The sequence below is a fragment of the Thermothielavioides terrestris genome, chromosome 2 (genome assembly GCF_000226115.1).
Source record: "Thermothielavioides terrestris NRRL 8126 chromosome 2, complete sequence".
In the NCBI taxonomy this organism is placed as follows: domain Eukaryota; kingdom Fungi; phylum Ascomycota; class Sordariomycetes; order Sordariales; family Chaetomiaceae; genus Thermothielavioides; species Thermothielavioides terrestris.
Window position 1 is genome coordinate 721023 of NC_016458.1, and position 13373 is coordinate 734395.

The following is a 13373-nucleotide window of genomic DNA, read 5'->3' on the forward strand; positions in this document are numbered from 1 at the left end:
AGACTTCAGGGTCCCGGAGCGGCATCGGAGCCGACGCTGGCCAATCCACGGCAGTCGAGACCAAAGGCAATCTGACACATTGGAGATTGTATACGGCCGTTACGTCGTCACTCGGGAGATGCCGGCCATTCATCCCCCGTCACTCCCCCGCCCTCCAGGCGCAGCAAATTGACAACCAGTGTTGAGGCGGGCAGGTGGGTCGACAGGTCGCGGTCGAGACGGTGAACTGGGTGCGAGGTGAAAAAATGCAAGCGAGGACCGCAGTTTGAACTTCGGGGCAACACGCCCGACAAGCCGCAGCATTGGTTTCGGTGGGCAATGAGGCAGAGCCCAAAGACAATATTTTGGAGGCGTAGGTTGAGTTAGGCGGACCTGCCATTGGAGAACTTGCCCTTCAAGGACTTGCCGTTCGAGGACCTGCCATTGATCAGGAACCTTGTCCAAAGACACCTGAGACCGGAGTGAATTCGCTGGGGGTTCCGCCACAAGGCGGGGACAGGAAAAAGGAACAAAGATTGAAGGAAGAAGACACCTGAGCTGGGCTGAACATGGTAGAGCAGAGAAGAGGCATCCAAGGGTTCGGCTTGCTCCTGCCTGCTTGACATGGAGCACTTGGTATTCGGCCCACGTACCTGCATAATGTTCACCTAGTTATGCACATATCCAACACAAAAACAATAACTGATCTTAACTTAGTTAACTAACTTATTTAACTACACTACCTAGTTATTGCATAAGAGCAATTGCAACTTCTGGGGAGCTTTGACCCCACTTAGTTACCTGTGGAGACCCTCCATGTTGCCCAAGGCCTAAGAAACCTGCAATTCTCGCGCCCAGACCGAGACGCAGGACTTGTTGACCGAGCGCCCTTGCAACCTCGCCCGCCGGGCTCCGCGCGAGGCACAAACGGCGGTGTCTTGCGGAAGTGGGCTTCGTCTTGGCCAAGAGCACCGACTGCAACGCTGCAGCCTTGCTAGGTTTTGACAGTGCTGCCTGGGGAAGAGGGGGGGGGAGCATGCAATACATCGCCGCATCAGGCTCTGTGAGTCAAGCATGCGGCTCTGCTCTGACCACTGAAGAGACTCGGGCGAGCTAGCCACTCGTTTCACGTCGAGAGATAGGTCGTCGGTCACGAATCGCCCAATCCGGTCGCCTCATCTGGACTGGACGCTGTTTTCCATCCCTGAGCCGGTCAGCCGGGTGCTGATTTCATCGCGGCGAAGCCCAGCGGGGGCCGGAGCCGGCCGATGATCCAGACGGTTTGTTAGCCGCGCCGACGCTCGAGTGATCATTGAGGCTTTCCAGCAGCTCCCACCGGCGTGGTCCACGGAAGATTGCTGCCCACACCAACGCTGCCCTCGCCCCATCTCTCGATAACATCGAAGAATGTCTGTCAACAAGAGGAGGACAGCCAGAGCGATGTAGCCGTCAATGGCGAAGGCGATTGGAGTAGAATGTGTCAGCCAGCCAATATCCGTTGTCTGAGGCTAGGAGCGGTACCTGAACATGTCTGCCGGCTAGTCAACAAGGCCGGCTAACGCAGCCCGCCCATTCCGTCCCCGCGCGCCTGGATCCCAAGATCTCCTGAGGCCTGCCCACTCTGCGCTGCTATCCAAGGACGTGGGCAGCCGACTTATTGCGCAGCCGAGTTCAACGTGGTGAGCGGCGAACAATGGCCCGGCTCGGTTTCATCGATGTCACGAGCAACGTGACTATTGCTGCTCAAAGGGACCGTGTCCCCAGCGTTGCTGCTCCTCCCCTTGTCCCAAGCTGAGCTAGACAAGGAACGTTAGCACCAGCGTCGTTGGGCCCCGTCTCCTCGGCTTTTGCATCACTTACACCGTCTGGTAAGCTGCACTCCTCTGCCCGTTCAAAGGATTTCGGTCCTGGCATTGTCCCCTTGAGACGGGTTTCTGAAGGCCGCAGGTTCAGAGCTCGTTTCTCCAGGTCGGGCTGCCCTTTTATGTTCCTGGGTCGAGGATGAGGCTCCGTTGTTGCGTGACCAACACGCCAAAGCCGCGACCAACATCAAACTGGTAGGCCTGCTCGCGGCCATGGGCTGGCTGTCGGGCTGGCTAGGCTGCGCTCCGTTTCTCCGCATGCAACCGGCTGCTTGTCCAATGCACTACCTCGAGGGATGGCAGCGCTGACAGGTAGATACCGATCACCTGCTTTGGCTGGCGGTTATGATTTGGCCAGAGCGTCGCATCCGAGACGCCTGCCACCAAGCCTGCCACCAAGGCGTGGCCAGCGGCTCAAACTGGCCGAGCATTACAAGTGCCGGCTGCCTTGTTGTGGGGATGAGATCAGTTCTTCCCGTTGGTGGCCCTTCATCCTTCGATCCTGATGCCACGCTGTCGTGAAAGCGTGTGTCCCCGCACGCTCTGGCGGGATTTGTTAGCCCAACGGGCAGAAAACGCCCTGGGACTTTCCATGACCAATCGCTTGGGCGACTTGCGGAGCTCGAGGTTGCCGGTTGGGGCATGTCTCAACTCTCAAGTACCCGAGGCACATCCTCGGATTCAATAGGAACTTGATGCCGCCGTGTGTGAAGAAGTGCTCATCTCCCAATGGTCGACCGCAAAATGGGCTTTACGCCTCAGTGGGCTGACTCCCGTTGGGCCACCTTACTGTGTAGGTATGGACGCTTGGATGCCGGCCAGAGCTGACCAGCATCAAACGGGGAGTGGCTCAACCCAGGCTTCATGTGGTGATGTGATGGTCATAACCACCTGCCCAGTACCTTAAAGGTCCTCACTTACACACTAGCGCAGTGGAGTATGCAGACGCACTGTGTACTTGCGGGAAACCAGGAATATCGTGTGGTGCATTGTTTCTTGGTGAAGGGGCCCACAATATCCTGTTTGGTGAATCATAAACAATTGATCGCTGGTTGCGGTGAAACAAATAACAATGGAAGGGCTGCAGGTGTCTTACAGGTATGGACGGATTATGCACATGCCCGCGATAGTTGAGAGTCCAACGCCGTGAACCAAATACTCAACGCCCTTTGGAGATATTGTATGCGTAATCCCATTAGGCAAACCACATTGCTATGTTTTGAAGGTGATCACAAGCATGGAATGGGAGGACCAAGATTCCAGAAATGCCAAAGGGGGTGGAATAATTAAAGTTTGGTCGATAATACGCTTAAAGGTAGCTGAGGCTTGGCGCGGTGGCGCCCGAGTACCAAGCTGTAACGTCATCTCGGCAACTACCGAGAACGCACCAGCGAGCGGCCAACCCAAAAGCCAATGCATCGCGACACCCCTCAACATCCTGGGAAGCCAGGTTGGCATCGGACGCGCCTCATCTGCGTGCCGCCGGTCTCGTGTTGATGCACAGACCGGAACCACCTAGCTGCGGAGCTTTGCCGCCGGCTTCTGCCCTTCGCTTTGCCGTCGTGGATCGGCTTCGCGCCCACCACCCCGAGGCGAGGACGCGATGGTGTCGGCCCGTCGGCCAGAGACACGGTGGCTGTCGCGCATCATTCCGTTCGTTCTTGGTGGCTGTGTTGGCTTTGCGACCTATGTCGTTGTCAAGCATATTTGTGGTATGCGGTCCCATGGTGTGCTCCTTCGCGCGCTGGCCTTGAACCTAACTTGAGCTTTGAACCGGCAGTCGACTACTTCCTTTCCGACCAGGACCGACCGGGCACCGCAGTGCCTTTTCTCGTTCTATATTCCATCTTCCTTTTTTTGATCCTCTTGACATTCGCGCGAGTGTACCTCGTTATCCAGCTCAACCCCGGAGTGACCGATCTTGGGCCGAGAGCGGCCGAACACAAGGCCAAAGCGCGAGGACGAAGTCGTCGAGGACGGGACATCGAAGCCGGCTTGAGATATGAGGCCCGGCCCGACGACAATCCCGACAGTCCCGGGCTCGAGCAGTTCTACAGCAAGGATGTGTTCGTGTGCGAGACGGACGGGCGGCCACGCTGGTGCAGCACCTGCTGCAATTGGAAACCCGATAGGGCGCATCATTGCAGCGAGATTGAGCGATGTGTGAAAAAGATGGACCACTACTGCCCGTGGGTTGGCGGTATCGTCGCCGAAACTTGTGAGCATCTACCCTCTTTGCGCTCCTCCAGTCCACAGCTAATTCGGGCGATGCAGCCTTTAAGTTTTTTGTTCAGTTCACGTTCTATACGTCGCTATACTGCGCCATTGTCGTGGCTGCGGCGATCATGTGTTTGGAATCCAAGTTGCGTACCGGGCACAGCACCGACGGGCTGGCCGTTGGCGCCTTGGTACTTGCTGTGCTTTTCGGCCTCTTCACTCTGACTATGACGCTCACCTCTATTCGATACATCCTGCTCAACTTGACCACGGTAGACTACTTGAAGTCTAAAAACGTGGTGCATCAGCTTGCCATTCGCGTCCCTCGCGGTACTCCCCGGGGCCAGAACTACAATGTTATCACCTACCCGCTGCCAATTTCCACGACCTCGCCAGATCCGTCACGACAGACGGCCACGTACGAGGTGTCTTCGGCTCGGGATCAGCTCGCCACGCGCACTTTTGCCATTGTCAGGACGGAAATGGGCGAGAACCCTTGGGACCTGGGGTATTACCGGAACTGGAAGTCCGTCATGGGCGATAACCTGATTGAGTGGCTACTTCCCATCCACGAATCGCCGTGTGCAACACATGAGAGCAACGAGAGCTTTTACGAGATGGGTCCCTTGTATCAGCGGCTCCGGGCCAGGTTTGGGCTTCCAGACGTGTCGAGCGAGGAGGAGAAAGCGGAAATGAAAGAGATGGAGAGTCGGCTGAAGCATGGGATACACGGTACGGGGGATCGGTGACATCAGGTAGATGGGATGCCTTGGGGCCGCTGCAAACGTTCTTTCGCAGCAAGGACGGTGACGCTGGCAGTCAATACCTTGATAAGTACTCTGTATATAGGTAATGTCTTAATGTTGGAAGCCCGGCACGGTTCGAAGAATATGACTGCGATCGCGCTACTCCTTCCAGGAACTGGCGTCCACCAGATACCGACACGAGCACTCTTTCCATTCATCGCAAGATGTGACGCGAGAGACCGGTAGTCCAGCAACCTTGTCTCGCCAGTCGCGGTTTGCTTGGTTTAGCTTCAAAACCTGGAGGGCCAGCGCAATCACGGCAGGAGATCGGCTCGAAACAACGCCTGTATTTGTCCTTACTGGCAAGGACTGAAAATCAATACCCAGTCAATACACAGTCGTCAACTATCGAGCTGGTCTGCGCAATGACATGACAATCACTGGCTCGGACGAGAAGGCGCCCACTTCACAGTAACCCCCCTTTCTCCCCCATCCCCTCTCCCCCCTGAGGTGTCTACCCCCGTGTCTTGTATGTATGTATGTACAGTACAAGTGCCTGTTCTTCGCATGTTTCCACAGCCAACCTTGATCGGCTTCAAGAAGACCCATCGTTACGGAATAACTACCTCCGTACGCGTTTCCGTCTCGGCCATACATAACAGACCCTCACGCTCTCCGAAATCGTCACGATCATTCGGTAATTTTGAGGAGCTGCAGTGGGCAATACGGTTCATGTAACGACAGTGTTGCTGCAAGCATACCAGGGGGCTCCACTTTGCGGAGAACGGGGGCCACTGAAATCGGTGAAAGTGGCGCTCCTGGTACGTCACAGGCTCGCCGACTCGGACGCGTTACGCGGTACACAGGAGGCAGGAACTCAAACCCCGCGTCGTCGGTCGTCGCCGCCGTCGCGGGGCGAACAATTAGCAATCCACAAACCTCCAGCAGCACGACTTCGATCCGGCAGCCAATTTCTCACAGGGCACATTCTCATGATGAGATCCCGACCGCGCCTTACGGTTCCGTCTTCATGTCGTCGCCAGAGCACGCATTTCGGGATTCGTCCCCTGCCGAGGCGGTCGCTTCGCGACGCTCTCAGTTCACATATCGGCATCTCAGCCAGATGGCCGCTTACAACACGTCCTGCCCTCTGAGAGTGGTCGCACACATAGACCTCGATTGTTTCTATGCCCAAGCGGAGATGGTTCGCCTCGGGGTCGCCGAGGACCGGCCGCTCGCCGTGCAGCAATGGTTCGTCTGCCGCGTGTTACTTGCCCCGGCCTTCTGCGACTTTTCATTGCCCCGAGACTGATTCCTGGTTCTGTGTACGGAGCAGGCAGGGCCTGGTCGCCGTCAACTACCCCGCCCGTGCCTATGGCATCGGCCGTATGTGCACCGTGACGGAGGCAAAAAAGCTTTGTCCCGACCTCTTGCACCCGCATGTAGCCACTTGGCGGGAGGGCGACGACAAGTGGTAGGTGCAACAGATGTGGACTGCCAAGGGGTGCACCACCTCCGGGAGAAGCGCAAGGCTGACATGAGAGTATGCTGCAGGGCCTACCGACCGGACGCTGCCGAGAATATTGCGACCGACAAGGTCTCGCTAGATCCGTACCGGCTGGAATCCAGACGGATCCTGGCCATTATCAAAGAGCACCTTCCCTCGCACCTGCAGAAAGTGGAAAAGGCCGGCATAGACGAGGTGTTCCTTGACCTATCCGCTCACGTCCATGCCGTCCTTCTCGAGCGCTTCCCCGAGCTATCCGCCCCTCCTCCGGATGGCAACCCGTCCGAGCTGCTCCCCGTCCCGCCCGTTTCAGCCTTGGATTGGCAAGCCGATGCGCTCGTGGACCTGGATGACGAGAGCGCTGAATTTGACGACCCCGACTGGGATGACGTGGCGTTCCTGGTGGCGTCCGAGATTGTGCGCAATATCAGGGCAGCAATCAGAGACAAGCTCCGGTACACATGTGCCGCGGGCATCGCCAGGAACAAACTGCTCAGCAAGCTAGGCTCAGCTCACAGAAAACCCAACCAACAGACGGTGATTCGGAACCGGGCAGTGCGGAAGTTCCTGTCCGGTTTCAAGTTCACAAAGTTCCGGAATCTGGGCGGCAAGTTGGGCGAACATGTCAGTCAGGTCTTCAACACCGAGTCCGTCCAGGAGCTCCTTTCCGTCTCCTTGGAGCAGCTGAAGCTGAGGCTTGGGGATGAGACGGGGACGTGGGTTTACAACACGTTGCGGGGAATCGACACCAGCGAGGTGAACTCGCGCACCCAGATCAAGTCGATGCTGTCGGCCAAGTCGTTCCGACCCGGCATCAACACTGTTGAACAGGCCACCAGATGGCTGAAGATTTTTGCCGCCGATATTTTCGCTCGGCTGGTTGAGGAAGGCGTCCTCGAGCACAAGCGCCGCCCCAAAACCATCAATCTTCACCATCGCCACGGCAGCCAGACCCGTTCACGCCAAAGCCCCATCCCCCAAGGTCGTTCCTTAGATGCAGAGACCTTGTTTAGGCTCGCCAAGAGTCTATTGCATCAAATTGTTCAGGAAGGCCATGTCTGGCCTTGCTCCAACCTTAGCCTTAGCGTCGGCGGTTTCGAAGACGGCATCTCGGGGAATATGGGCATCGCCGGGTTCTTGTTAAAAGGGGACGAAGCGCAGGCCATCGACCCCGGTCCTCGCGCAAGGCCGGCAGAAGAAGCCATTGGATTGGCTCAACCGGCGGAGAAACGGCAACGCATCGACGACGGCAGCATACAACGTTTCTTTACGAGGAAGCTTTCATCCCCGCCCTTGGGTTCCAACGATGCCGCCATCACGGACAACGGCGGAGAAACGTTAGGTAGCCGGCAATCAAGAGCCTCGCCAGGAGTAGACGATGGCTTGAATGGCTCGATTTCACTCGGAAAGGGACCCGAAGTCCAGGCCAATGACCAAGGGGGCGGCTACCCTTGCACTCGGTGCAACGCATGTCTGGACAGCCCGGAAGCTCTCCAATGCCACCAAGACTGGCACTTTGCCAAAGACCTTCAGGAGCAAGAACGTGTCACGCCGGCATTCGGCAGCCACCCGTCTGCCTCTGCAGCCAGCCCACATTTGGGCGGTTCAAAAGCTGGTCCTGCAACAAATAAGCGGCCGGGCAGGCCTCGGAAGATGGAGCGCGGGCAGAAGAAGTTGAGCTTCGGTTGAGGAAGGCTCGTGCATCGCTGCGGTGACCGTGCAGCAATAAACAGCCGCAATTGGGCTCGGATGAAGAAGCGGAATGCTCCTCCCGATGCTAGACAGGCAGGGGTTGGCACTCTCCCGTTCTCCGCGAGGCGTACAAGTCGCCATCTCTCCCTCGGAAGGCACGCTCGTGACGGCGATCCACCGTTACCAAAGATTCGTTGCCAAAGATTCGAAGTTTCGAGGCACGGAATGTTAGAGACGCAACGAGGAGGCTTCATCATGGTCACGCTGGACGGCCAGGCTGAACGTTGTTGGTCTTTTGGAACCTACGACTCGGCGGACGAGGGTCGTTGAGGCACTTGGATGCTTTTCTGCCGTCCCGTGAATCTGGCCGTGCCAACTTCCTTCATCCTCTTCGAAGTGGCTGCGAGCCCTGCGAAGACTGACGAGACAGAGAGTCTCCATTTCTCAGGGGCGGAACGCATCGGAAGCTGGCAATGATATCAACATTCTGGTGCGGTTTCTGCAACACGGAGACGAGCCATTCGGGTGACTTAGTTACTGCAGCACGGCATTGGCGTACCGCAGTAAGGGGTTGCGTCTCAGCACTCACGGCGGTGTTCTGGCCAAGGCAACCAAGGCGGTGGTGGTCTGGCCAAGCAACCACGGCGGTGCTCCACAGCCATTGGCCAGACCATGACCGAATGGTCATCGAGCAGGTTGGGCTTCAAGATGCATTGATACCCGACCCTGCCAAAACAAACATTTTAGCCAGTGTACCTGCTGAGTGCTGACGCCAGGTTCCACTCAGGAAGAGACGATGCGTATCGCCCTCTCACAACGATGAGCGACTGCGACAGAGGGCAGCAAGGTAACTAGGACCCCTTCAGGTGCCGAAGTAGACGGGGCTTGACAGGTAATTTCTACATAGTTGGCAAAGCTCAAAACCATGTCGATGGGTCAGAGCAGACGGGATGCTTTGCTCGCTAACAGGGCACCCGCCTTGTCATCTGCATCTTTTTTGTTAACTAAGGAAGTTAATGCTTTTCAAGCAGCCTTTCGATTCTTGCAGATTCGGACCAACGCTCTCTGAGCCCCGTGGCCTTTTGAACTGCTGCAAATAAACATTCCAGAAAGACATTCCAACTTGGCTCAAACGCTTGGGGATTGCTTGGTTGGTTCGGCGGTCCAAGAAAAAAAGGCAGAGCGCGCCTGACCGTCCCGTCTGTCTGAATGTCTCCACTAAGAATGCCCCTTCTCATCTTCAGCCCTATCAAATTCTGCCACCCGAATCCAAGGCCCGAGCTGACCCCTCAGCGGGCCCAATCCCAGACCTCCGTGTCTTTGCGGGCCACCAGCCTGTTTGGGTGACCGATGGGGACGGAATGCCGTCGGACCGCTTCCGTTCCCCAGCGAACTGCGTGCCCGCCTCCCTCGCTGTCTCCCCCACTGGTCGAAGGCTGCAATGCAATCTGTCCCGTGGAGTGCACTACTTGGTGGCAGTGGCTGGAACCGGCTGCGGTCGCTGGCCTCCCTGCCCTGCAAGCGCTGCTCCTGCTTGGCCCGGATCTACCGATGTATGTCTGGATTATGTACGCAGTAAGCCTGCCGGCGTATTCCGTAACAGTGAGCAAGCCGCCGGGGGCGCTGACAGGCTTCCGGCGGCATCGGAGCGCACTGGGTGCGTTTTTCACTTCTCCATTCCTCTCCAGTGCCCTCGTAGCGCTGCCGCCCCTTCGTAACCACTGCGGTGAAGTACCTACATGCGGATGCAGGGCGGTCAGCGATCCACCGCCGGCGCCCATCAGGCCGGACCTTCGCTTGCCACTGGCCCTGGCAGTTACACAGTCGACACGTTCTTGGACTTCCCATTAGCCAGCTAACGTTAACGTGAACCTGGGTCTCCGCGAGGTGCCGCCCCCTTTCAGGTTGCCCTGAGTGAGTCGCCACAGATAGGCCCTCCTTTCCGAGAATCGCGGTGTAACCCGTGAGCAGCATCCCCAACCAACGGAATCCGCCGCCTGAGCCTCGTCTGAAGGACAGAAGCCAAGTGTCTGCCCAACCGAGAAGGACGAGCAGACGATTCTGGAGAGCCCCCGCCCCACCGCCGCCGCGCAGGCCGCCAGTCACCAGCCGCGCAACGGTGGCTGCCAGGCAGAGAGGACCCACTTTGCCAGCCCAACCCAACCCCAAGCGCCGGGGTTGCTTCGTGGGCCCTGTCGTCCATTTCTTCCAGCACCGCCCACCCTTTCCTTCCCCTCCGCCCTCATTCCCATTCCCTCTCCCCCGTATTTGCCCTCCCCTGCCCTGCCGCGCGCCGTCGCCGGCCTCCCTTCACTACTCCGCTAATAATTGCTCTGCTCGGCGGCCGCACCGGGTTTGCATTTTTCAGATCCTCAATTAATCCCCCGCGCTCTGGTTTTCTCCTCTTCGGACGCAGATTTCGCCGGCCGCTGTGTGCGTCCCTAATAATCTCCAAGAATGGCGGGGAGACCTAGCAACAGAACAAGCCAAACGCCGGCGATGCCGCCAGCACCACCACGCCAAAACGAGTACTTTGTGCCTCGCGATGGCATAGATCGCGAAGTCATCACATCAGACATCTGCAGATACCTGGGGAACGACGCGTTGGTTCGCCCTGGCACGTACGAGGTATGAGTCTGGATGACTCGATTTTGCCCTTTCCATTTCTCGCTCGAATCTCACCTGCTCCGTTTCTCCCTAGGGACCCGATGGCCGTGTCACGCAAGGTTACTATATCACGGCGTACCGAAACTTGACATCGGTAAGTCCCCAAATTAGGCGCCCCCCGGCGGCCACGGTTCGCTTGACGTGGCGGTTTTCTCTGACCTGCACAGGCCATGATTCAGGATCTCAAGGCCGACTCCGCTCGCTGGGAGCAAGAAAGGCGGGCTGCCGCTCGGTCTTCCGGCGGCGCTGGAGGTACAACGCATTCGAGCCATCCGAACGGCATGTTTGTGAGAAGCTCTAACTCGCCCGTAGGCTCTCGGGAGCAGCCTCGTGGCCAGTCTGACTACAGTGCGTGGAAGAACAGCTTGCGGGAACGGGAGTACGATGCCGCGTACGGTTCTGCCATGGACGTTGACTATGCGCCCGCTGCAGGCTCTGCCGGGAATCAGGGTTACCCAGGCCAGCCGTACCCAGGACCACCTGCCGCGAGCTACCCTCCGGCCCCATATCCCCCTCAGGTCCACGCCTCCTCGGCGCCGTATCCAGCCCAGCCGGCCTACGCATATCCGCCTAACCCTCCCCCAACACAGTATTCCCCACAGCCCCAGAACCCCGGCGACAGATATTCCGCGATCCCTCCACCGCCCGGCCCCGGATCGTACGGCCAGGACACTGCCTATGTCCACGGATCCAATTACCAAGCTGCCCAGGGTTATGCCGCCGCCGGACCAGCCAGGATGCCGCCACCCATGCCTCACGTATCAGCTGCCCCGGCTAGGACTTTCCCTGCCCCCGCCGCTGGGACACCTGGATATGGGACGGAGACAGATCCGTACGGCTACCCGCCGCCTGCTGGGAACCCTCCCGCCCAATCGTTCCCCACCGACCCGCTGTATGGCCGCGGTGCGTATGCTACAGCAACAACTAAACCTCCCGGGGCGTCGTCTGATGATTTAGGTTCCCCTGCAGGTACAACACAGCGGCAAGGCTACCCGGCCCCTCCGGATCCCCAGTATGATGACCTCCAGAAGAAGCCTGGACTCCAGCCCGCCACCACGCCCACCAGTGCCGCGCCGGCCCAGATGACAAACAACGCGCCGCCGCCCGCGCGTCGTGACCGTGACTCGGAGCCGAGAGAGCGGGAGCCCAGTCACAGGGAACCAAGCCACAGGGACCACAGGGCCCGCCGCCCCGAACAGGAACGCGATGACAGGCACGCAGACCGCAACCGCCATCGCCACCGCTAATGGCCATCCAACAGCCCCGGGACTTGTCATTGAGTCTTTGCTGCCCTGGGATCCCGTCCAAACGAGACATGTGGATCTCCTGGACTCCTCAAGCGTTTGCTCTTGCTCATCCCTGGACCCTGGATGTTGGATGTTGGTCTTTGATTGCGTTTTTTTTTTTTTTTTTTTTTTTTTTTTGCATGTCCCTCTGATCTCGCTTCCCGGGCACCTGGACTCGCAACCATCCTTTTCGTCATCCATGGGTATAACCCCGGACGGGCGATGACGAAGGACTCCTTCAGAGCTGCAAGTTGCACCTCTAAAAACCTATGGACAATGATTTCCCGGCTTCCGACCCGCGCCTCCTGCTCTGCCTGGCGTTGCCTCCCACTGGACGTTCCAACTGGCCAGGATGTCGTCGCCAAACCGGAGGTGCCACTTCTGGCAAATTTTTTTTGAAAAGGCGGCAGCCTGGAATGGGGAGTCGACGATGTGTATGAAATGTCTCGGAATTTTCTTTTGCTTCTTTTTCTTTCTTTGCATGGGCGGGGTGCAAGGGGTGCATGATACCATACGACCTGGAGTTTCGTTGCACTGGGCAAGGAGCGGGCGACATCAATTTCCATTTCCGATTGACGGCTTCTCTCTTGTGATGGATCCGTTCCTCTTCGTTGCTGTCCGGAGCCGCTGCCATGGACTCTCGTTTCCCGATGGATTTTCTCGCTCTGGATCGCCGCTGGCCGACGGACGGTTATCTCCTGCCCACTTATATCCTGGATACCACCAAGGACCCAAACCATTACAACAGTCCAAGGCGCCGGCCGGACAGCAGCGGTGAGTGGACATCCAGCAAGAGGTGTACGTATCCAGGTTGCAACCCCTTGGGGATCACAAATGCGCCACATGATTCTTGCTATCGCCAGGTGCAGAAAGTGGGTTTGAAGTTTACTGACATAGCTCAGGCTGGACGGAATGTCCCCTTCCGGTTTGGCGCAGCCCTTACGGGAGATCCGAGCGGTTGGACACTATCCATTGTTTCCTTGCCCTCACTCGGCCTCACTTGCTCCTCACTGGCGTTCACCTGGACTGCAACCCATGGTCTACTCCATCACTGGCTCCAAAACAGACAGGCGCCGAAGGAAAACATTGGTGCTACCCCGGTTTTCTGACCAGAACTGTTCTTGGCCGTTCTTTGCTGTTTCTGCCGTCCCGACAGATTGCAATACTGCAGATTCTCGGCCGTCCGAAGGGTTTTCTCTCCCCTTCGTGGGTCGCATTTAAGCAGGCATGGCCTTGCAACCGCGACCAAGAGCCGAAATAATGGGTAAGGTCGAGCTCGAGTTGACGCGGCCCATCCTTCGAACTGGATCATACCATACCTCTGGACAGCCCACCTGCGTCGTTTCACTCATCTCCGCCCTGGCTTCGTCTGGTGCCTTGCCTCAAGAGCATGACCGTCCTGCGCTGAGCAGTCACC

General features: G+C 57.9%; 3 protein-coding genes across 3 annotated transcripts; all 3 read left to right on the plus strand.

Moving 5' to 3' along the window:
• The first annotated feature begins 3183 nt into the window (after positions 1 to 3183).
• Positions 3184 to 5220, plus strand: THITE_2111458 (uncharacterized protein). Its single transcript, XM_003651282.1, has 3 exons — positions 3184 to 3553; positions 3622 to 4059; positions 4116 to 5220. The coding sequence occupies exons 1-3, from the start codon at positions 3445 to 3447 to the stop codon at positions 4805 to 4807; spliced, it is 1239 nt and encodes a 412-aa protein (XP_003651330.1). The 5' UTR covers positions 3184 to 3444; the 3' UTR covers positions 4808 to 5220.
• Positions 5221 to 5608: 388 nt separating this feature from the next.
• Positions 5609 to 8193, plus strand: THITE_2111461 (uncharacterized protein). Its single transcript, XM_003651283.1, has 2 exons — positions 5609 to 6278; positions 6359 to 8193. Exons 1-2 carry the CDS (start codon positions 5992 to 5994, stop codon positions 7998 to 8000), a joined length of 1929 nt encoding a protein of 642 aa, XP_003651331.1. The 5' UTR covers positions 5609 to 5991; the 3' UTR covers positions 8001 to 8193.
• A 2165-nt stretch (positions 8194 to 10358) lies between these two features.
• THITE_2111463 (uncharacterized protein) lies at positions 10359 to 11930 on the plus strand. Its single transcript, XM_003651284.1, has 4 exons — positions 10359 to 10631; positions 10705 to 10764; positions 10838 to 11573; positions 11640 to 11930. The coding sequence occupies exons 1-4, from the start codon at positions 10461 to 10463 to the stop codon at positions 11915 to 11917; spliced, it is 1245 nt and encodes a 414-aa protein (XP_003651332.1). The 5' UTR covers positions 10359 to 10460; the 3' UTR covers positions 11918 to 11930.
• The last annotated feature ends 1443 nt before the right edge of the window (positions 11931 to 13373 follow it).